Below are 22938 nucleotides of genomic sequence, written 5' to 3' on the forward strand. Positions count from 1 at the left end.
CTGCTGAGCCCTGGGGGGTGGGGGCAGGCATGTTCTCGGGCTCCCTTGCCTTGGTGCGTTGTGAGAAGGAGAGACAGAGACGGCGTCCACAGAAGAGAGGACTCTGAAGTCAGGCTGCCTGGGGACAGAGTCCCCCCGCCCTGATGGGGCGATCTGGCTGGAGACATCTCCGGGGCTCAGGGCTTGTCAGACACCCTGGCACCCTGGGGGAACGGCCAGACAGGAGGCCCGCTGTTGTGCAGGATTCAGCAGGACGCAGAAGCCAAGCCGCCTCCCCCGCCCTCTGCACCCACCTCTCCCTCTGTCCTTCTCTCTTTCAGAACAAAGTGGTGACTGTGGACGGTGTGAGAGTGAAGCTGCAGGTGAGACCAGCGGCTGGGAGGGCTGGGGTGGAGGGGGGCAGCGGTTCAAGGATAGGGGCGCCTGCCCAGGCTCTTCACCCACCCACAGGAGGCCTGCGGCCCTGCCCTCAGCCTAGGGTAATTTCCTGTGGGGCCCAGGAGAGGAAACGGCTTTTGTTTGTTTGATGTCTGCAGAGAAAGCCGTTCCCAGGCCCCTCTCTTCTGTCAAAGGCGGCAGCTCCAAGTGCCTTCAGACAAGCTCAGGCTTGCTGCAAATCCTCCCCAGTATCACAGGCCTCACATGCTCTAGGAGGCTAGACACCCCTAATCCCTGGACGTCACCACTCAGGGCAACAGCATCAGATGAGAACAGAACTCATTAACTCGTTAACTGCCACCATCTGGCAGGTCACCAGGTGCTCACAGGCCCCTGAGAAACCAAAGTAAGAAACTTCTCACCTCCCGCCCCTCGTACCACAGCAAGGGTTTTCTCTGCCGAGCACAGAGCCTGCCCGCTTCTGACTGTCCTTCCCTCCCTAGATCTGGGACACGGCAGGGCAGGAGCGGTTCCGCAGTGTCACGCATGCTTACTACCGAGACGCCCAGGGTAAGGGCCTCCGGCTCGGCGCCACTCCCCAGCCCGCCTATAACAGTCACCCTTCTGCCCCAAGTCCCCCCGCCCCGTGTGACCTCTCTCTCCCTCTCCAGCCTTGCTCCTGCTGTACGACATCACCAACAAATCTTCCTTCGACAACATCCGGGTAGGTTCTCCCTACCTACCACTCGCCACTCTCGGGAGCCAGCAGGGCAGGACCGCTTCCTGCTTGTGGGAATGGGTGGAGCCTGGAATACTGCTGCCTCGCTAAAAACCCGAGCTGTGACTCAGAAGTAATAAACTCCTCGTGGGCAGCTGATTGGCATGTGGGCATGAAGGCCAAGCAGGCTGTGTGCCACTTGCTTACCCCTGCCTGTGATTCATAAGTGCACTTCATGACAGAATGTTCAGAAAGTCCCCAACTCCACCCTGGACAAGAGCTCAAGGGAAGAACCCAAGCAGAAAATGTCTACCATATATGCAGCCCAAGTTTCTAGAAAGTGACTCAGGCAGACAAAATGAGTGGCTCTGTCTTCACAAGCAAACTATCCAGTAGTCGAGGCAATAATTCAATAAATATAAGCACTGACTCTGTGCACAAGTGCGGTGAAGGTTGTACATGCTCCCTGACCTCAAGAGGTTGGCAAGCAAACCAGGGAAACCAGACATATAGAGATAAAACAGCTTACCAACTGGATGGAACCCATGGCATCCCTACTGCCTCCCCCAGCCCCACAGGCATGGCAGACATCTCTAATCAATCACAGTATTTTTGATCACCGAGCCCTTCCGTGGCCTTAGAACCCTCTACGGGGCATTCAAGGAGAGTACTGGTGACTAGGGCCGATCTAGAACATAAAGCCTGTGCCTCCTCTATCTTCCATAGAACTGAGAGTTACACTGAAAGGGGTTTAGAGCTATTCAGGACTGGAGAGAGGCCTGAGCAAAGACGTAAGAGAGAGAAGGCCCAGGCTATCGTGTTCAGTGATCGGGGGCAGGAGGATCCAGAGGGGAGAAGCAGGGAAGGCCGGGGGAAGGAGAATGGCTGGGGCTCAGCGCACCCTCTCCCACAGGCTTGGCTCACTGAGATTCACGAGTACGCCCAGAGGGATGTGGTGATCATGCTTCTGGGCAACAAGGTGAGTGGCTCCAGGGCAGGGTCGGCCCATCCTCCCCCACAGCCACCAGAGTAATTGCTGGACATCCTGCCAGCAAAGAACCCTTTCCAGCCTCCAGTTCAGAGGTCAGACCTATCTGCAAGCTTCTGCCCATCTCATCTGCCCTCTTAAAGCTTTGGAATTGGCCCTATGCAGGGAAAGGTCAGGCTGTTTCCTGAGAAGTCCAGGAATGCCTAGCTACTCTGTTAGATCCTAGGGACTAGATACATGGATGAAGACCTGAGATGGGAGAGGGTTAACCTCAACTACCGCTATCCCTTCAAGGCTGGTCACCACCCCTTTGCCAAGCGGAGTTACCCACCATCTCCCTAAGTTGGAGTGAGATCCCCATGCTGGGAGCTAAGAACCTGAGGAGGGGGTCCTGGCCCTCGGGTGGATCAGACCACCTGCAGTCCTGTAGGCCACCAGCAGAGGGCGGGAGGTCCTGCTCCCAGGGCAGAGAGAGGGGCCAGCTTGGGGGTCAAGGCGTCCTTCCCCCAGAGTGACCCACCTGGGCTTGACAGGCAGATGTGAGCAGTGAAAGGGTGATCCGCTCAGAGGACGGAGAGATGCTGGCCAGGGTAAGTGACCGGCCCGGGGGTGGGAGGGCAGGGATGGGGGCAGCCCGAGACTGGCCATGGCGCACGCTCTCCCCCCTGGCAGGAGTATGGAGTTCCCTTCATGGAGACCAGCGCCAAGACGGGCATGAATGTGGAGCTAGCCTTTCTGGCCATTGCCAAGTGAGTGCTGAGCTGGGAAGGGAGAGTGCAGGGCAGGGTGGCGCCATCTGGGACCCAGTGCGGCCTGGCCCCTCGCCCAGTCCCAGGGCCCATCTATAGCCTGCGTTCGGAGGCCGTGGGACTGGGGCAAGGCTCAGCTCCCCACCGACTGCCCAGCCCACTTCTCCTTCTTCTTCAAGGGAGCTGAAATACAGAGCCGGGCGGCAGGCGGATGAACCCAGCTTCCAGATCCGAGACTATGTGGAGTCCCAGAAGAAGCGGCCCAGCTGCTGCTCCTTCCTGTGAATCCCAAGGGTCTGAGAAGAAGCTTCAGAGGCCCCCGAGGATGCAGCCGTCCTCCCTCACTGCCCCCCCCCCCGCCCCCCGCCCTCAGACCTGGCTTCTTCTGAGCGGCAGAGCCAGCAGGGAGAGAGTTGGGGGACCCACTGCACAGCCCCTCCGGACTCCTGCCCCTCCCCTAGCTCCTGGAGCTTCCCTGCGTCCACAGCGGAGGGCAAAATATTTATCTTTCATTTTAATGATACATAACTTAATCAAAAGGGCACCAGAAAAACCGAGCCAGAGAGCTGGTGGTGGTCCTTTGGCCTTCTAGTATTAGGACTTTGGAGGCTGGGCCTCCCTCCTGACCACCATGAGGGTGGTATTGCTCCAGCTCAGCACCAGGGGGCACTGAGGCACTTCTGGGGCATAAGGGCAAGTAGTGACACCACCCCCCAACAGCCCGCGCCCCACCCCCAGCCCCGACCCCAATCCTTCAGCTGGCAAGCAGCTGAGCAAACCCAGGCCTTCATTTCCTCCAGCTCCCCAGAGAGCAATCTTCCCCAATAAAACACAGCCCTTGTGCTGGGAGTCAGACCAAAGCCTCTGGAAGATAAGAGATGTGGAGATTAGGCCAGGGACCTGGCTCCCTGTGGGGAGATCGGAGAGGAGTAGCAGAGATTAGGTCTATCTGTTTGGCTACCTCTGGGCTCACTGGCCCCCCTTCTGGGAGGTGTACCCCTTTTCCTCCAGCCCACAAATACATGAAAGCACCTGGAAACACCTGGTTCCTGTTCTCTGAATCTCAGATCCCAGAGAAGCCCCTCCTCCCTGAATCCCTGGCTTTATCTTTCTACCTTTCCATCTGTGTCTCCAGACACCTAAGGTTATAGACAGGAAAAGGTTATTCTGGTCCCAACCCTTTGGCAGGTATGCAGCCCACAGGCTACTTCTTCAAGCAGCTCTAGTGCTTCTACTGGACAAAAGAGCCCAATAAAGAGAAAGCAGAGAAAACTCTGATCCTGGCGTAGGCAGGAGGCAGAAGTGAGCAAACCTCAGGCCGTTGTGTAACCCCCAAACCCAAGTGCTGCCTCATCCCTGACCTCCCTCATTCCTTTTCTTCTCAGACAGACCAACCGACTGACCTTAGAGCCCAAACTGCTTTATCTCCCTTCTCTCTGACCCTGGTTAGGGAGTGAGAGGTCATCCATTTCCGGGTAAATCAACGCATTGTATGCAAAACAATGTCTCCCTAGAAAGATCTGGGTGGGGAAAGGGGCCCACAAGGAGTTTCTGTGTAGCCAAGGTCACAGGTCTTCCCGAGCCCTGACCTCAGCCCTGGGAAGAGCTCAGGAGCTGTGCAGATTATGATCTAGAGACACCTTTACTCCGGCTCTGTACACCATGGGCTGGGAGAGGGGTATGTAAGGTATGTACTGCCCATTTCTCAGGCTGCTGCATTTGCTTTCAAAGCAGAAATCTTGCTCTTGGAGCAGAGTCAGCAGCTCCAACTCAGGCCGATAAGGAAGCTCTCCAGGCAGAGCAGGGAGGAGCCTGACCTTGCAGGGTTCTTCTGGGGCCCAAGGCAGGTTGCAGGCGATCCAGTCACATGGGCTGCTCTGGGCCTCTAGCATTTGTGTTTTTCAGCATTAAATGGCAGTATTTTGGAAAGTACACCCTGTCCACTGTTTCTTTGAGGTGGACATGATGCGGGGGTGGGGGGAGGGCGGTGGCAGTTCATGTTGAAAGGATCGTTTTGCTTGTCGCTGATTGCCAAAATCATTTGATCCTCATCCTTCAATGCCCACCCCCCACCAAAGTGGTCACCTCACCCTTAACAGACTGCCCCCAGCCTCTGTGACCAGCCTCTCATCTGAAAGTAGGAGCTGAAAGGTTTATTATCTCACGGTCCTAATCATTTTACTTTCTCTGTTGAAAACGTCAGGGCTCCTTTTCCCCAGAGATGGGCTCCCTGACTGTGACCTGCCTCTCCCCTCCCCCACCTCCTTAGCCAAAGGCTGACGCCGATACACAGTTGCCCCTGGGTGGCCTGTCTTCCCTGGGCAGTCCCGCTGAAGCCTTGGGCGCTCTGCTGGACCTTCACACTGTCCCAGCGAAGATCGGAGCCTGCACCCCTACTAGCAGGTCCTGCGCTAAGCGCCCCACAAACTGGAAAATATTGTTATTCGAACTACTCTCTTGGGTCCGAGGTGGGCCTGGACCACAGTAAAACTGCGAGGACCTCGCAGCCCCGGAGCCGGATTGGTTTTCCTAGCAACAGTCGCCCCCACCCTCACCCCCCAACTGGAGACGCACACTTTGGCTGAAGGCTGTTAAAGCCTCATCCTTTACCCGAGGGCTGGCGCGCTCAATCCCTGATGCAGGTGGTGGTGGTGGCGGGCGGGGTGGTGGTGGGGGGGAATCAGAACCGATCTTGCGAGCCACCCAGCCCGGTACCAGGAACCCGCCCCGCACCCAGCGCCCCTCCCCGGGCCTGCACTCCGGCCACTCAGTAACAAACACTTCCACTTCCTGAGCGCTCTTTCTTCTCCCGCCGCGGGGCGCCGAGCGGAGCCCGGAGCCCCGCCCCCGAGTGCTCCCATTGGTCAGCGTCCTTCACCCGGCCAGAGCGCCTCCGTGAGAGGCCTCTGATTGGCCCGCGGCGGTCCACACCCTCCGCGCGGCCCCGCCCCCGGGGTATGCGGCTCGGGCGGTTTCTGGAACGCTCAGTCGCCGCGCGGGGCGGGGATCGGTGTTTGAACCCCGGCTTCGGCTTCTCGCAGTTAGCCGCCGCGGCTCCCGGGACACCTGCTCGCTTCTTGGCTCGTCCAGCGTCGCCGGGCTGCCCTGCCGCTCTCGCCCTCGCCTCCCGGCCCGCAGAGTGGGACGCGGAGCTGGACCGTCCCGTCTCCGGACCCCGACCGAACACCGCAGAGCGCCACTGAGCCGTTGCCAGGCGAGATGAGCGGGGACGCGGCGGCCGGGGCGCCCCTGCCCCGGCTCTGCTGCTTGGAGAAGGGTCCGAACGGCTACGGCTTCCACCTGCATGGGGAAAAGGGCAAGGTAGGCCAGTATATCCGGCTGGTGGAGCCCGGCTCGCCGGCCGAGAAGTCAGGACTGCTGGCCGGAGACCGGCTAGTGGAGGTGAACGGCGAGAACGTAGAGAAGGAGACCCACCAGCAGGTGGTGAACCGCATCCGTGCCGCCCTCAACTCCGTGCGCCTGCTGGTGGTAGACCCGGAGACCGATGAGCGGCTGCAGAAGTTGGGTGTCCAGGTCCGGGAGGAGATGCTGCGTGCCCAGGAAGGGCCCGGGCAGGCCGAACCGCCGGCCGCCGCCGCCGCCGAGGAGCGAGGGGCTGGCGGCGAAGATGAGCCGCAGGCCGCCACGCCAGAGCCTCGCGAGGCCGAGCAGAGCCATCAGGAGCGGGTAAGTGCGGGCCCGGGCCTCGCGGCGAGGCTGGATGGAACCGGGGGGGAAGGAGAGTAGTGGGGAGACCCAGGCGCCCCCGATGCCCAGCCCTGCTCCCCGCCTTGTCTTTCTGAAACTCTGTCTTCGGAGGCGAAACTGCTTCCGCCCGCCGACTGGGCCAACTGGCAGTTACAGTCTTGAGGCTGCGTCCCACGACCCCTACGTCCCATCCCCAGGCTGGGCTGGGACCCTGAGCGCCTTAGGCAGTGAAGGTGAAGGAGGGCGACTCAAGGAAGCCCAGTCTCCCTTTCCTCCACTCTGTTGGTGGCTGTCTGCTCCGATCCTTTGGGACCCCGAATTCTACCCCTCCTCCGAGTGGCCAGCTCCCTCCACAGGCCCCTGGGGGTGGTAAATGAAGCGGCCCGACTTTGAAAAGCCGGAGGAATAACCACCCTCTTTCTTTGTGGAGCTGCAGCGGTGGGAGGGGAGGGGGCCTTTTCGTCCCTTCCCCACAGCCCGCTGGCCTGTGTATCATTAACTTCAGCCCGGTGGACTTCATCCTCCTGAGGTCCAGCGTGACTTCTAAGAAAGAAGCTCCACCATCTGCAGGAGATGTGTGGGGGCGGGGCTGAGGGAGGAGGTGCAGGGGCGTCCGGTCCCGGGGTGGTGGCAGCTCTGCCCCCAGGAGAATTTATGAGTCTCAGGAATGTGAGGAGTAAGCTAGCTCTTATCTGGGAGCAGGAGGGAAGACCTTGAAGAAGTGGCCGGCTGTAGGGGAGGGGGGCGGGACAGCAGCCAGGAGGTCACCAGGGCCAGGTGGTCTTGCCTGGCACTGGCTGTCTCACTCCAGGCCCTGGACAACAAGCAGGCTGGTTGCTTTCTGCCCATGCTGGGTGTTTATAACCCCAGCCTGGAGCAGCTGCAGGAGGGGCAAGGAGAGACAGGAGTTGGACTGAGCCTTCCTTGCCCAGAGAGTGGGAGCGGCCTTAGGGTGAGACTGGAGGGAGGAGGGCCGGGGCCTCCCCTGGGCCTCTTCGGCTTCACCAGCTCTCCACCTTCTGGCAGGGGTGTCCGTGGTACCGGTAGGAGCCTCCCGTGACACGGAAAGGGCACAGTTCAGCCTTTCAGTTTGAAGGTGGAGCCCGAGAGGACCAACTGGTTTGGTAGAAGTGAGGTCACCAGGAGCCCCGTCCAGCCGGAGCTGGGTGCTGGGAATGCCAAGGCCACTGGGTGCCCACTTCCTGCCGCCGCCAAGCTGGCCTTGGCAAGGGTGGGGGTGGGGTCAGCACCCCGGCAGGGGGTTGACCCCAGGGAGTAGGAACTCATGATCTCTGGTCCCAGACGAATCCAGTTTGAACTTTGTGCCAAGGGCACCAACTTAGCATTCCCTTTTTGTTTTAATGGACTTTGGCACTTGCACAAATAACCTCCCCCCACCCCCCACCAAGTTGCAGTCATGTTCGGCTGGCTCCTCCCACTGCCCTTTCGGGTTTTGCTGCTAGGGGTGGGGGACGCAGAGGCCTGGATGGAGACTTGACCTTCCACGTTCGTTCCCCCACCAGGCCATCTGAAAAGCAGCAGAGGTTGGCTCCTGCTCTCTGGGTGACCACAGAATGGGGTTTCCCCCAGGTGGGGGTGTGACCCCTGCATCCATGTGTATGCTTTATCCAGCCAGTTCCTCCAGCCATTCCCTGGGACAGCATCACCAGGCCTCTTGGGATTTTGGGTCAACAAGAGAGTCAGAACTTCTCTGAGCCTTGGTTCTGCCATCGATAAAATGAGAGCACTGGATTCCAGTGACACCTGCCTTCTCTGGGATTTTACAAATAATAATACGCTTGAGCCCCTAGTGGGAGCTGGACTGAGCTCCTTGTGCGCCCAGGCATTTGAATCCCAGCCACGACCTGGGATCTCCCTTGGCCTCTGTGTGGCCGCTCAGCAGTGTTAAGCCCCTCTGGTAGGAAATTCCTGTAAAGTTTGGTATGGTGGGCATGCAGGTGACTCACCCTGTCTTCAAAAAAAACAAGAGTTAATAGACACAAGAGTTCATTGTTCCCCAAGAAGACAAGGGGGCGGTCTGTATAAGGGATACATACAGCGTTGGCATGTTATTGATTACTTTGAATCTGAATTTACTTGTGGGGGCTGTCATGACATCTCCGTTAGTTCTCGGAAGTGGAAAAGGTTTTGGTGGGGAGTTGTCAAGCAGAGAGAGTGGCAGGTGACATCTCATTGGGAGGAGCGGCCTGGGTCAACAACAGTTCAGGACAGAAGGCAAAGGGGTGCTCGTAGCACTGGTCTTGAAGAAAGGAGTAGGGTGCTTCCAGCCCAGCTCACGTCCACCCGGGGAGAGAGAGCCACAGCACCCCTGCTCAGCTGTACTCGCTGGGCCATCTCGAGCCAAGTTTCTCTGAGCTTCCATTTCCTCTCGTTTAATTCAGGAGTGACAGCAGCGGCCTCGTGGGGTTGGCGGGTTACATGAGGATGTCTGTTAAGCCAGTAGCTCAGAGCCTCCACTAAGTAAGCACTCAGTGAACGTCGGTGGCCAGGCTGTGGGTTAATAAACATTTCACAGTGATGATTACACGCTCACCCAACGGGGCAGCCAGGCCTGGATCTGCCCCTCCCATTGGGCACGGGCAGCTGTGGCCAAGCCTTGCATCCCTAGATGCTCAATCTGGGATCACTACTGTTGAATAATCAGCTCTTCACAATCTGGTCGCCTCGGTCCCGCACTGCCCCTCTCGGACACCCCCAGCCCACCAAGCCACACCAAGGCCGGATTCCCTCCCAGCGTGCCATGCGCTTTGAGCCTCCGCACCTGGTATTTGCACTTGCCGCGCCACCTCCGGCCAAGTTTCTCTGAGCTTCCATTTCCGCTTGTTTAATCTGGGGGTGACAGCAAGCCCTTGGGAACCCTAGGTCCCCTTCTGTGCCGGGCAGGCTCCCCAAGACCACTCAGCTCCCAGGTGGCCTTTCCTCTACTACACAGGCAACACGAGCTGTCTTGCCTCACCTCTGCCTGCTCCCTGTCCTTCCACCTTTTCTCACCCTCGAATGCCCAGTATCTGAATCATCTGTTCACCTCTCCTCCCCCACCTCGTTCAGAGTCCCAAGGGCAACAGCTGGAGCTTATTTATGTTTATCGCCCCAGCGCTGTCCAGGCTCAGGGCAGGGAGGGACTCAATAAATAATTTTTGCATGAATGAATGAGTGCTAAACAGCCTTGGGGGACCTTTGTCCTAGGTCATCTCAGCCCGACCCACCTGGGCCTGCTTGTGCCTAGAGAGCACACCCAGAGATTGGAATTCCAGATAGAGCTTATTGGCTTTTTCTTGCCTACTGGCAGCTTCCATTTTAAAACCAGAGGTCTGGGAATGCCAGCCCTGCTGCCCACTGGCTCTGGGGCCCTGATGGTTCATCATTCCCTGCAAGCCTCAGCTTCTTCCTCTGTGAAATGGGGAGAGAGGCTCCCAGCCTGCAGAGTTGTGGGGGAGATTTGATGAAATGATGGGGAGGAACGGGAGTGTAAGTGCCCAGCTGGGGGGTGGGTCCCCGCCACACCTGACGCTGATCCCAGAGGCAGAGACCAGATAGGCACCCCAGGTGGCACAGTGCGGAGTGGGCAACCTCTTTCCCAGGTTTCATCTCCCACGGACCGGACCGAGTTGGAGCAGGCTAGAGCAGAGGGGAATTTGAGCTGCGGGGTGTTTGGATTTGAAAGGGACAGGGTGGGACGGTTTCTGTGTCCTTTCTTCTTTTTAAGCCGCATGCTTGGGATTTCTCACTCCCCAGGGATCACCCTCCTTCCCCCACCCCCCACCCCTTATCTTCTGGTTCCTGTTCAATCCTGAAGACATTCTCCTGGAGAGAGGAAAGGGGCTTCCTTCTCAAGGAACCCTGCCATGTCTCCATGGGGACTCTTCTCTGCCTACCTAGGCTACCCATCCACTGGCCCCCAAGAAAGTAGAGGGGTTAGGAATTAGAAAAGAAGGGGCCTCACCAAGGTTATGTGGACGCTGCAAGCCTCTTAGAGAAAGCAGAGCTCTAGTAATGGGAGCTCAAGGCAGAGAAAGAAACCCACATTTCTCCTGAGTCTGCTAATTGCCGGGCCCTGTGCCCTAAAGATAATGATACAAATTCCATTGTTCTTTCCCCCACCCACCACAACCCTGCAAATTAGGTATTATTTTCTCCATTTTGTAACTTGATAAATAATAAATGGTAGCTATTATCTGTGTCTGGCAATGTGCTCTGTACTAAGCATGCCTTACTTATCTCAGTGAATCCCCACGACCACCCTGTGAGACAGAGATTAGCCCTATTGTCTGCATGTGGAGGCTGAGGCTCCATCGGTTCAGGGGGTGGCCCCTGGCTTCTGAGCTAGTGAGCCCTAACCTTGCAGCAGAGCGGTATCTGAGAACCTCGCTCACTCTGACTCTGCCCATCACATTCTGAGCCACACCAGGGCCATCACATAGGCCTAAGTTCAGGCTGCTGGAAGCAGCTCCCTGCAAGGGTTCAGGGTTCCCAGATGCTTCTGTCTCCAGGGGACACGGTCAGGAAAGGTGTCAGCCCTGATGGAAGGCATTGGCCCAGAAGGGGCAGGCTCCAGGGCCCATCCTTCTTGTGTGATGGGCCTGGCCGAGAATGACCCAGTCTGTACCCTCATCTCCAGGGCCTGAGAGCTGCCCTTGCTGGCTCTGGGGCTCCCCTGTAGCACAAAGGACCCCCACCCCCATCCCGCTCCCACCCGCAGAGGCCTACCTTGACTGTTGGGTTAGATCTGGGTTCTAGTATCACTCACGGCTGTGGGACTGAGGCCAGGGCTCTGACTTCCCAGGGACAAAGGCTCCAGCCTCTCTCTGTGCTTGTTATAAGGCCATGATGCCCAAATGAAACAGCAAAGGCCGTGGGGATGTAGAAATAGTTGAGAGTGAGGCCTCTGGGGTCTGTAGAATGGGCCTTTTCGGCAGCCACTGGCCACATGTGACTCCTAGCACTTAAAGTGTGCTAGTCGAAACTGAGATGTGCCCTAAGGGTAAAATCAAACACACACCAGATTTTGAAAACCAAATACAGACAAAAGGGTAAAATATCCCATTGCTAACTTTTCACTAGATTACCTGTTGGAATGATGATATTTTGGATATGTTGTGTTAAATAAGGTTAAAATTGATTACTCGTGTTTCTGTTTTACTCTTTAATATCGCTGCTAGAACCTTCTAAGTTACCGACATGACTGGCATTCTGTTTCTGTGAGACAAGCTGCTCTGGTTGTTCTTTAGTTGCTAAGTCATGTCCAGCTCTTTGCAGCCCCATGGACTGTAGCTCGCCAGGCTCCTCTGTCCATGGGATTCTCCAGGCAAGAATACTGGAGTGGGTCGCCATTTCCTTCTCCAGGGATTGAAGCCTTGTCTCCTGCTTGGCAGGCGGATTCTTTATCTTGCCACTCTAGATCTAAGCTCAAAGGTCTACCCTGTTCTCCCATCAGCTGCGTGTACTTGAGCAATTTATGCTATTTGAACCCGGCTTTCCTCCACTGTGAAGTGAGGGTGGTAATACCTTCCTCGAAGAGTTATAGTTGGGTTTTAGTGAGAAAATACACTTAAAAGCTCCAGTGTGGCGCTTGGCACGTAGCAAGTGCTCATTAAAGGCCAGCTGCTCTTTGTTATTTCAGTAGAGTCCCAGTTTCACAAGCTCCAAGAAGGTCCTTACAGAGCCTCTTGGGACCGCCCACAGGAGTTAAATCCAGCGACTTCTGGGAGGAGGGGGAGGGATGAGAAGGGTGACGGGCAGGCAGGCATGGGGCGGCCAGCCTGGACGGTGTCCAGCCAGGCAGCAGCCCAGGTACCAGCCTGCTCCATCCCAGGCTTGCCCAGCCCTGGGGAGACCTGAGCCAAACGCTCCATCGGCGTGTCTCCGGCCAGCACCAGGAAAGAAGAGCGGGGGGAGCACCTGGCTCAGGGCCCTTGGGGGGCAGTGTCAGAACGCTAGTCCCCCTGTTATCTGGATCCCACCCTGCGAGGCTCCATAGAGAGGCCTTCCTGCTGGGAAGCAGCGGAATCAAGGGCCAGAGTCCTTTCTTTTTCCACAAAGGGAGGTTGTCCGGCATTCCTCAGTGTGTGCAGACCTTGGGTGGGGGTCTTCTAGGGTGAAATACATGAAGGCACATCGGGGTCAGAGGTCATGGGTCAGTGGCAGCCAAGCCCTTGGTCATCCCTCCCTTTGGGTGAGGAGAGGATGCTTTCAGCCCAGAGCCCTGGACCCTGGCCTGCGGTCTGAGCTCCCGGTCACTCCGCAGCCTGCCCTAAAAGACAGTGCCCCCACGCCGCCAGGTCACACGTGCCCCCCAGGCAGAGCCGCCGCCTCCACCCTGGTTTCCTTGAAGAGCTGGCACCAGGCACAGGCCTGTCTCCAGAGCAGCCCTGGCCCCTTCCCCCCAGTATCCTCACCCCTCCCCCACCAGAAGGACCAGGTCTCCCTGTCTCCACCACCCCCCCCACCCACCCATCCTCCCTTGCTGAGGCCGATTCCCTAGCTGGGGGCGGGAGGTACCATTCTTATCTTATTTGCATAAAGCCCCGGCTGGCTGGGCTGGGGGAGGGGCAGTGACCAGTCACCTCTGTCCATTCCCCTGGCCACCCCAGTGGTCTTCCTGCTCCTCCAGCCCCACCTTTTGGGACCCAGAGCCGGCGAGCCTGTGAGATATTTTCTATAGGGTTCATCACCATGGCGTCGGCCCGGGAGGGGCTGGCCCAGTGGGGCGTTGGCCCCCCGGCCTCCCCTCCCCGGGGAGGAGCAGGGAGCAGCCCAGCCTGCTCTCTCCCCAGAGACAGTCACTGGGATTAGGTATCGACTTTCCCCAGCCTCCCAGGTGGCTGCTGATGGTGCCTATTGAATTCCGTGCCCAACGCCTGCTCCCTGGGCCGCGTGGGTGGAGGTGACTGGGCGGCCACTTGGGGGTGGGGCTGGGCTCCCTGGGGGTGGGTGGGGAGGTGGTGGAAGAGCAGCCACCAGGCCTGTGCGGGGTTTGGGACCTCCTGAGACCAGGAGGGTGGGAGAAGCCCGCAGGAGAAGAATCTGGAGGCAGCGCTCCTGGAGGGATCTTTTCCAGAAATCGCTTCTGTTACTGTCCCGGGAGTGAGAGATTTGTCCACCTGCAGCCACCCCAGCCCATTTGCACAGCCCCTCAGCCACCACTGCCTCGTGGACCCTCTTCTCACTTCTCTGCCAGTCTCCTCGCTGAGCAGACCCTGATTTTTCACTCCCAAGCTGCCATGGTCACTTGAGACCCACCTGAGTCTCTGAACACTCTGTGGCCATATTCCCCTCGAAGTCACCCCACCTCCAGCGCGGACCCCTCTGGAGCTGCAGCCACAGCTCAAGGCCACTTGTGAGCTCCTGGGGGCCCCATACCAGGCTCAGGTATCCCCTTGCCCCAGCTCCAGGGGCCCAGGCCCAGAGCAGCGGTGGCCAAGCTCTGGCTAGCACCTGAGCTCTCCGCATCTTCTCAGTGTGGGACCTCAGGGAGCTGCCCCAGGACTCCAGACAGCACCAGCCTCCGCCAGGCCGGGCTAGGCTCCTTTGATGACTGACTCAGCAGCTGGCAGTGACAGTTCTGGAGGCAGCTGGAGGAGGGGTGGAGAGAGACATGGGAAGGAAGGGGGAGTCCCCTGCCCAGTCTCCGGGGGCTTGGGAAGGTAGGAGCTGGGTGGGGTTCTATACTAGCCTGAGCGCCTCGGAAAATGCCTGGGGTTTCCTGGGCCCCTGGAGGGGGATCTACTACTTCCTGAGATCCTCATGGCCTGGCAGAGGGGCGTGAGGTGCAAAGGACCGGTCCCCAGGGTGCTAGGTGCTCTGGATCAGTAAGGGAAGCCACCAGGCCTGCCTGCTCCCAACCGAGCCACCCTCCCCGGAAGGAAGCCTGTGGTTTCATCATATCCCCGCCCCTCCCAGCAGAGTTTGCAGCTGTTGCCCAAGTGGGCCTCCTCCCAGTCTAGGCTTTGGGTACTGCTGTGGATGGTGGCAGGGCACATGGGTTTCCAAGTCAGAGTCCCGAGTGGAGTCCTGGCTCCTCCACCGTGGCGCTCGGGCCATGGGCTTCACGTCTGGGGTCTCACTTTCACCATCTCCAGGATGGGGGTTAGGGTTAGGGTCCTAACCCATGGGAGCGAGGCTCTTTGGAGTCAGGGGCAGCGGGAGGGGCAGGAGACAGCGAGCCACGCTCTGGCTTCCCGTGATTCACCCTCCCGCTTTCTCAGGGTGACAGTGGAGCCCTGCCTGCAGAAAGCCAAGCCTCCCCGTGGCAGCAACTGGTCAGACCTGTTCCTGCTCCCCATGGGCCTGGGGAAGGGCTTAGCTTGAGGGGAGAAGAGCCTCACTTACTCCCGGAACTGGATGGGGGGTGGCAACCAGCAAGGGGCTGCCGTGGGGAGTCCCTGGGGAGTGGGCCCCCCTCCCCTTTTTCATGTTCACGTAAATGCCTCTGCCCGTCTGGGATGCCCAGATCTGGTAAAGCCAAGCCTAACTGTCACCTTGCCCTCCTTCCGGTCTGGGCCTCTCCACACCCCCTGTCAACATCCTGAAGCTGAAAGGCCCGCCCAGGCCTCTGAAGGAAAGCAGAGTCACCCTCCCCAACCCCCACTCCCCCATCCTCCGCGGAGCCGAGGGGTGGGGACTGAGTCCATCGCAGGTGGCAGCTGCCTCCTGGGCCTGGCAGGTTGGGGCAGGAGGCCTGTGGGTCCTCCCCACCCCGCCCCTCCCTTGCCTCCTCTTCCAGCTGGGCAGTGAGGTTTCAGAACGACCAGCACCCCACCCTCGGAATCTCACCTCTCCGCTTCCTGTGACTGTGTCCATCGGTATTAGCAACCACGGGGGCGTCCGCACATGCACAGGGGTGTGGGGTGCTCAGGGGCTCCCACATATGTTAACTGGACCTCCTAGCAACCCTGGGAGGCAGGTGGCACTAAGAACGGTCTATAAACAAGGAACCCAAGGCTCTAAGAAGGAAATGACTTGCCCCGGGTCACCGAGCCAGGAAGCTGGAAGCTGGGCCAGGGCCCTGACTTCGGCTTTTGCTCTTTGCCTGGCATCCGGGTGATAATCCCAAACTGGCAGGCTTGGGGGCCGGGGGAGAGGGAACCCATGTCTGTCCGTGGGCTCCGAGCTCAGGCTGCCTCAGCTCCCTCCATCATGTAAACGTGCCCTCGGGCCGCAGCTGCTGAAGCTGGGCTGAGGATGGTGGGAGCTGAGGGTCTGAGTGTTTGCGCACAGCCTGTCTGTGGACTCTCAGCGGGTCCTCTCCAGGTCGCAGCCGTACGGGGCTCCCCGCAGTCCAGCCCTGCTTTCCGCCGCCCCCTCCCCGTTCAGGCTCCCTGGGACCCAGCAGGCTCCTTGGGGTTCTGTCGCTACCTTTGCCCTCGGCCTTGTTTCTGCTGGTAGGACGTCCGGGACCCCTGGCTGTGCCTCCCTCAGCCCCGTGGTCATCTGGCTCCCAGCTCCCTTTAGGTGGGCCGTTTGGCTTGGTGGGCACAAGCCGGGAGTCCATGTAGGCAAGGGAAGGCTTTACTGTAAATATGTAAGCCAGCTCTGAGTAACCACCTGCCCTTGCTTCCCCCCTGCAGAGAGGAGGGTACAAAAGGGCTGGGGGTCCCTGGTCACTGTCCCAGGTACTCAGGTTGGCGGGGATGCTACCAGGAGGGAAGCTGACCAAGCCATTAGCTGGGAGGGATGAGGTAGCCATCAAAACACCATGATAAAGGGACTTCCCTAGTGCTCCAGTGGTTGACTCGACATATCCCATGCAGGGGGCAAACGTTCATCCCTGGTTCGGTAACTCAGATTTCACATGCCTCTCCGTGTGGCCAAAAAAATAACATGATTAACCCTAGAATGTCAGAAAGGCAGAGTCCTGAGCTAGTCTGCCCCCACCCCTCACTTGCCGAAAGAGGGAATGGTGGCGCGTACTCAGGGGCGGCTCTGTGCCCAGGGGCGCCCAGGCCGGTTGCGACAGGGCAGGGTCCCCGGCCAGCATTGTCTCTGGCTGCTGGAGGACGTGAGGAGCCTCTCTCGGTTGGAGGGGATGGGTTCAGGCACAGAGCGGGGAGGGCGGCACCCCGGGCCGGTGTGGAAGGACCACGGCCCCTCCTTTCTCCCCACAGCGCGAGCTTCGGCCTCGGCTCTGTGCCATGAAGAAGGGCCCCAATGGTTACGGCTTCAACCTGCACAGCGACAAGTCCAAGCCAGGCCAGTTCATCCGGGCTGTGGACCCAGACTCGCCCGCCGAGGCCTCGGGGCTCCGGGCCCAAGACCGCATCGTGGAGGTACCGTGAGGCTTCCTGTCCCCTTCCCAGGCTCCTCCTTCCTGACAGCCTCCTCCACGGCAGCCAACGTACCACCTGCTCCTTGGTTAGCCCTTGAGGCCCGGACAGCCCATAGGTGCTAGAGAAGGGGCGGGAAGGAAGGGGAGAATGTGGTAAGTGGGCACGAGGGGAGGAAGGAAAGATGGGGGTCCCTGGTGGTCCAGTGGTTAGGACGCCACACTCCACTCCTGGGCCCTCGGTCAGGGAACTAAGATCTCACCAGCTGCGAGGTGCGGCCGAGAAAAAGATTTTTTAAAAAGGATGGAAAAAAAAAATAAAATAAAATAAAAAGGATGGAAAGATGGGTGAACGGATGGATGAACAGACAGAGAGGTGAACTGACTTCTTTCCTGCTTGCACCTCCTGTGGGCTCTTCTTCACCGGGCAGACACGCTCAGTGGCCCAGGGTTCCCGCATCCGTCCAGGGAGCTGCCTGGGGCCACAGCCAGTTTCCCGCTCTCCGAGGCCTCCACACCAGCACGGGGACAGGGCGGGGCTGGGGGCCATGAAATCCGTGCCCCGAGTGGGGCTGGCAGGCACGCTTTTGCACCCTTGTGCTCTGCCGGTCAGAAGAGGAAACGCGAACCCAGGGCCTGGGGCAGGTCCCAGAATCTCAGTCTTAGAGCCTCAGAGCTGGAAGATCAGCTCTCCCAAGACGGCTCAGTTTACATGCGAGCAAACCAAGGCAGGGAAGTACCTAGAAAAGCTGGGGCCCAACCCAGGCCTCCCAGATCCTTCCCAAACCGTCTGTCACAGCTGTGTTTGTTCATTCTCGGCTGGGTATTTTCTTTGGCTTTTCCCACGTGTCCTGCCTCCCCATCCAACCGTCAAGTGGGAGGACCACTCGACCTGGTTCAGGGCTCTACAGGTGGGGGAAAGGGGCTGGGGTGGGCACTGCGTGTTCCCCAACTGCCAACCAGCTCAGCCGTCACCTGCCCCCCACCCAGAACTGAGACCTGTGCGGGTAACCCCTGCCCCCACCCACAGGTGAACGGGGTCTGCGTGGAGGGCAAGCCACACGGAGAGGTGGTGTCTGCCATCAAGGCTGGCGGGGACGAGGCCAAGCTGCTGGTGGTGGACAGGGAGACGGACGAGTTCTTCAAGAAATGCAAAGTGATCCCGTCGCAGGAGCACCTGCAAGGTGAGCTGGGCTTGGCAGCCCGAGGCCCCCCCTGGGTCAGGAATGTGCTCTGGACTTTATTGGGTCCCATGGGAGGGGAGACAGGCAGTGTGGGTTGGGGGAGAGGGTCAGGGAGAGGAAACCGGCGTGGGCAGTGGGTTTCTGAGGATGGTTTATGGCTGGGGGGGTCGGGGGTGGGGACCCGCACAAGGGATGGTGAGATGGAATGGGCTGCTGATTCCGCAGAGGGAGGGGACCCCCCTCCTCCCCCGCCCTGCCCAACTCTACTCGCAGTAAGCACTCAGGGCAGGGCCGATGCAAGGAAACAGTTAACTCTGGGGCAGCTTCCAGCCTTGGCTTGGTCAGATCAGAGTCCAGTGACAGGGGCCCAGTGCCTCCCCTTCCCTTCTCTCAGGTTGTCTTGGAAACCCAGGCTTGCTGGCTCCAGAGAGCGGTGGGTCCCTGGGCCCCTGCCCTCCCCCAACTCCATCACCCTGCCAAGCCTGGCACCTCCCCCGCCCTGGCCCAAGCCAAACGGGGCAGCCGCAGCCCAGGGCAAGGAGGAGCTGAGCCGCGTTCTGCTCCCTGGTCTGGACCTTCTCCCTGAGAAGATGAAGACAGCTCCCGGCGGGGGGGTGGGAGGCGCTAGGTCAAACCTCTTTGGACTGTGCAGTGGATGGGGCTTCCCTGAGGGTCAGATGTGGAGCACAGGGGTCCACACAGAGGTCTTGCCACAAATTCAGATCGCCAGCTTGGTGGGGCCCAGTGGGTCCTGGGGGTATCCTGGAAGTCACTAGCAGACTCCAGTCATGGGAGGTGGGTACCACTGTGCCCTTGTCTCCCAAGTTCATGGAAACCAGGTAAGTCTGATAATCCCCATCCTCATTAGGGGGAAAGCTGAGGCCCCGAGAAGCCCCCAGCCTTGCTCTTGGCAGTGTGGTATGGGAAAGGGAAAATGCTAGTCGCTCAGTCCCGCCTGACTCTGCAATCCCGTGGTCTGTAGCCCACCAGGCTTGTCTGTCTGTGGAGTTCTCCTAGGCCAGAATACTGGGTCACCATGCCCTTCTCCAGGGGATCTTCCTGACCCAGGGATGGAACCCAGGTCTCCTGCATTGGCAGGCAGATTCTCTACCACTGAGCCACCAGGGAGGCCCCAGTGTGGGAAGACACAGCTGAAATCTGGACTCCACTCGGCTGCTCCTGTACCTTCCCCTGACTCCCCCAGCATCCTTCTCCCCCGACTCCCAAGTCATCAACACACTCTCTTCCCCCTGGCTGGGGAGGAAGGGCCCTGGGAACCTCTGTGACTGCAGCCTCTGATCAGAGGACCTGCAGAGGGAGGCGTGGGGCGGGTCCCCTGCCTGGGTGTTCCCCTCCCAAGTGGATGTAACTCTGCACACCCAGCCGCTGCCTCCTGCCCACAGCTGGGCAGCCCACAGCTCACAGGTGAGCAGGTGCAGTGGAGGGTGAGTCAGGGTCCCTGTGTCCCCTGCCCAGCCACTGTGGGAGGGCTGGACGAGAGGTGTGCCTGCCCAGTCCAGGGCAAGGAGAAAGACATACCCTGATCTTAAGCTAAGAGTTCAGAAGAAACCCACCCAGGCTGACCTGAGAGGGAATAGCCCCCTTTGCGGCCAAGTGGGGCGTCTACCCTGAGCGAGGCCTGGGAGGGTGACCCCAGGCTGTGTCCCTGCCCTCTGACCCCACCTGCCACCACCAGGTTCCCCCTTGGCTGGGGGACGGCACGCCCAGGACTCTGCCCTGAGCCCTGGGGGCCCCCTCCATCCTCACACTGGCCAGGAGGAGTTGGGGTTCTTTCGCAGCTGATGCAGGTGATAATCATAACCAGGGCGTGGTCCCAGTTCTGTTGACACAACCATCACCTAGGAAGCATTCGAAAAATACTGATTCCTAGGCCTGTCCCAGACCCACTTAGATAAACACGCTGGTGTCAAAGCCCAGGGATCTGTATTTCTAACCAGCATCCCAGGTGGTTGAGAGGCAGCTGCCTGGAATTTCAGCCCCGTCTACAACAGCGCTTTTTTCAAACAGCTCCTTATTCATCAGTGGTTCTTGGGATTAATTAAGTAGGCAACCTTTTTCCTTTTTTTGTTTTTAACTTTTTATTTTGTATTGGAGTATAGCCGATTAACAATGTTATAACAGTTTTAGGTGAACAGCTTAGGGACTCAGCCATACATAGACACGTATCCATTCTCTCCCAAACTCCCCTCCCGTCCAGGTTGCCGCATAACATTGAGCAGAGTTCCCTGTGCTGTGCAGTAAGTTCTTGTTGGTTATCCACTTTAAATATAGCAGTGTGCACACGTCCATCTCCAACTCCCCAACCGTCCCTCCCCCATCGTTTTAATCAATCTGTATAGGAAATATCAAAGAGCCTTGCGATGTAGTAAAGGCAAGTTGTTTTGTTAAATGCTACAGTCTGCAGCTGCTGGGTTGTCAGAATGTCCAGTGTACTATAGTGGGTGGCAGTCAAGAGACTTAAACACTGACCTTGGGGAACAAAGTCGAGTGGTCTACCCAAACCCACGACCCCCGCCTTCCGCGCCCCGCTCCGTCCACAGCTTCTGACTCACCTGCGCTCTTCTCTTCCCCATCTAGGTCCCTTGCCTGAGCCCATTACCAACGGGGAGATCGAGAAGGTAAAGGCAGAGCCCTGATGCTTCTCGGGCTCAGTCCTGGGGCTGCGGGAGGTGGGGGAGGAGGCGTGGTTAGGAGGAGGACAGGGTCTGGTTCAGATGGAAACCTCGTGTCTCCTGGCAGCTCCCTCCCGAGCCCCAGGCCGTGTAAGGGCCCCAGCTTGGGGCCGAGGCAGAGGGGACGGGGCCGCCTGGCCAGGCCCTCTGCAGCCACCATCCTGGGTGATGGGCCCCGCCTCCAGCTCCCCACCACACAGGAGGCCATTCTTCCCCCCAAGAACAGAGCAGCAGTGTCTGCCCGCCGCCTGCCCTGGCCCTGCTACTTCCAGTCTGGGTTGGGAGAACAAAGCCCCTCCTACCCAGGCCGAAGGGAAGAGGAGGCAGTGGGGGCCAGGGGAGAGATGGTGCAGCCCAGTGCCAGCTGGGGCCACAGGAACCCAGGCCGAAGCGGAGTGCCCAGTTGCAGCCCAAGGCCTGGGCTCTGGGACAGGCCCCTCAGCGTCAGACCATGGGGTGAGAGGGCTCCTCAGGGTCTGCTCTAAGGCTTCCTTTCCCTGGGGTCTCCTGCCGGGGTGGGGAGGGTTGTGCAGCAAGAAGGCCCTGAACCACCTGAGCCTTCAGTCACTTTCCCTGTGGGTCTCTCACTCTCCCCCACCTTATTCCCTTGAATCCCTTCTTGGCTGCTTGAGGGTTAAGATTTCAAGAATCCGGGGTCAAGTCCAAGAAAACAAGTCAGGTGGGCTGTAGGAGACTCAGGAGGCATCACGGGTGTTCCCCACACTGAGCAGTCTCCCGGCACCCCCACACCCCAGGAGGCCCCTCCGTGGTCACTGTGCCAAGGAGGAGTCAGCTCCAGAGGCTGCCTGGGAGGACAGGGGTGGGGTGAGCCATCCAGCTAGTCCCACGAGGGATGGTCCGGCTGCCCTCTGATCCTTGGAAGAATGTGAAAATGTAAATCTCCGCGGGGCCCTGGCAGGCTCAGGCAGGCTCTGGGGTGGATGGCAGGGCTCAGACCGAGGCCCCGTCTTCCCCAGGAATGCCCTTCGTAGCTCAGGCCTGCCCACCCACATGCCTCCTCTCCTCTCTGTACCAGGAGAACAGTCCTGAAGCCCCGGCCGAGACAGCCTCCGAGAGCCCCGTGCCACCCCTGGCAAGAACCGCCTCCAGTGACACCAGCGAGGAGGTAAGGCTGGGCGGGTGGGGGGTGGCCCCGGGTGACAGCAAGTCCATTCCCAGGCCTCGCTCACTCTTGGCACACCAGCCTGCCGTGGAGGTCACACGCTGAGTCACATTCTGTTCTCGTGACCTGGCTTCCCCACGTATGGCCTCAAGGGAGCACCTCGCTGAGGCACTGAGGCCCACTCTCTTGCTCCTCTTTGCAGCTGAATTCCCAAGACAGCCCCAAGAAAGAGGACTCCACGGCACCCTCGTCTACCTCCTCGTCCTCTGACCCCATCCTGGACTTCAACATCTCCCTGGCCGTGGCCAAAGAGAGGGCCCACCAGAAGCGCATCAGCAAACGGGCCCCGCAAATGGACTGGAGCAAGAAAAACGAACTCTTCAGCAACCTCTGAGCCGCACCCCTTGCACCAGCAAAGCCCAGTCCCACACCCAGCCAACTCCCTCTCCCCCACTTACCCCAGATCAGCACACAAATCAGCACCAGCATCTCCTCTCTCGGCAAATCTGATCTTTGTAGAGAACCATACTCTTCCCTTACCTCCGACAAGGTGACTGTTTTTCTGTCCTGCCCCAGTCAAAAAGCAGACTCTGTGCCCCTCCTCGCTGGGTGCTCCAGCACACCTGCAGTCCCCCTGCCACCCTCCTGGGACGTCACTGGGACCTCCATCGAGCAAAGATCCTAAGACTGGGCGAGAGGTCACCTTCCCTCCTGACCCCAAGTGATGACCACGTCTGGGATCCACCAAGGAAGGATTCCGACCACAGCAACATCCCAGAGTGGACTGGGGCCACCATCCTCAGAGCTTTGACTTGGGCATCTTATTTTTGATTTTTAAGTGCAGTACTACAGTTTAGGACTTTAAATTCTTGATTAACATGATTTCCCAGGTTGTTGCATCCAGGACGTAGCAGTGGCCTTACCCTTCCTTCAACTTTTTTTTTTCTTCTCCCACCCCCCGAGACCTAGGCAACATGGGGAGGGTTTGGCCACCCCCTGCCCAGCCCTGAGCCAGACACAATTGTAAGGAAATTCTTACCTGAAATTCAGCTGGTTTCTCCAAACCACCTTGGCCTCTGTGTGTTCCTTTGCAGCTCTGTCCATGCGTGTCCCCA

General features: G+C 59.0%; 2 protein-coding genes across 3 annotated transcripts in view; both read left to right on the forward strand.

Annotated features, from left to right (window-relative positions):
* The window catches only part of RAB37 (RAB37, member RAS oncogene family), a 67488-nt gene extending 62723 nt beyond the window's left edge, over nt 1-4765 (forward strand). For both annotated transcript variants that reach the window (XM_040244489.1, XM_040244488.1), the window contains exons 3-9: nt 321-362; nt 882-948; nt 1050-1102; nt 2010-2075; nt 2618-2674; nt 2757-2833; nt 3013-4765. In XM_040244489.1, the coding sequence (XP_040100423.1) occupies nt 321-362; nt 882-948; nt 1050-1102; nt 2010-2075; nt 2618-2674; nt 2757-2833; nt 3013-3118 (468 nt within the window). In that variant the 3' untranslated portion in view covers nt 3119-4765. The remainder of the gene's footprint in view (nt 1-320; nt 363-881; nt 949-1049; nt 1103-2009; nt 2076-2617; nt 2675-2756; nt 2834-3012) is intronic.
* A 1051-nt stretch (nt 4766-5816) lies between these two features.
* On the forward strand, nt 5817-22890 carry SLC9A3R1 (SLC9A3 regulator 1). The gene is made up of 6 exons (XM_040244492.1): nt 5817-6520; nt 16666-16827; nt 17854-18007; nt 20606-20646; nt 21737-21826; nt 22026-22890. Exons 1-6 carry the CDS (start codon nt 6053-6055, stop codon nt 22215-22217), a joined length of 1107 nt encoding a protein of 368 aa, XP_040100426.1. The 5' UTR covers nt 5817-6052; the 3' UTR covers nt 22218-22890.
* Nucleotides 22891-22938: the final 48 nt, after the last annotated feature.

This window comes from Oryx dammah, unplaced genomic scaffold (assembly GCF_014754425.2).
Source record: "Oryx dammah isolate SB20612 unplaced genomic scaffold, SCBI_Odam_1.1 HiC_scaffold_8, whole genome shotgun sequence".
Lineage (NCBI taxonomy): Eukaryota > Metazoa > Chordata > Mammalia > Artiodactyla > Bovidae > Oryx > Oryx dammah.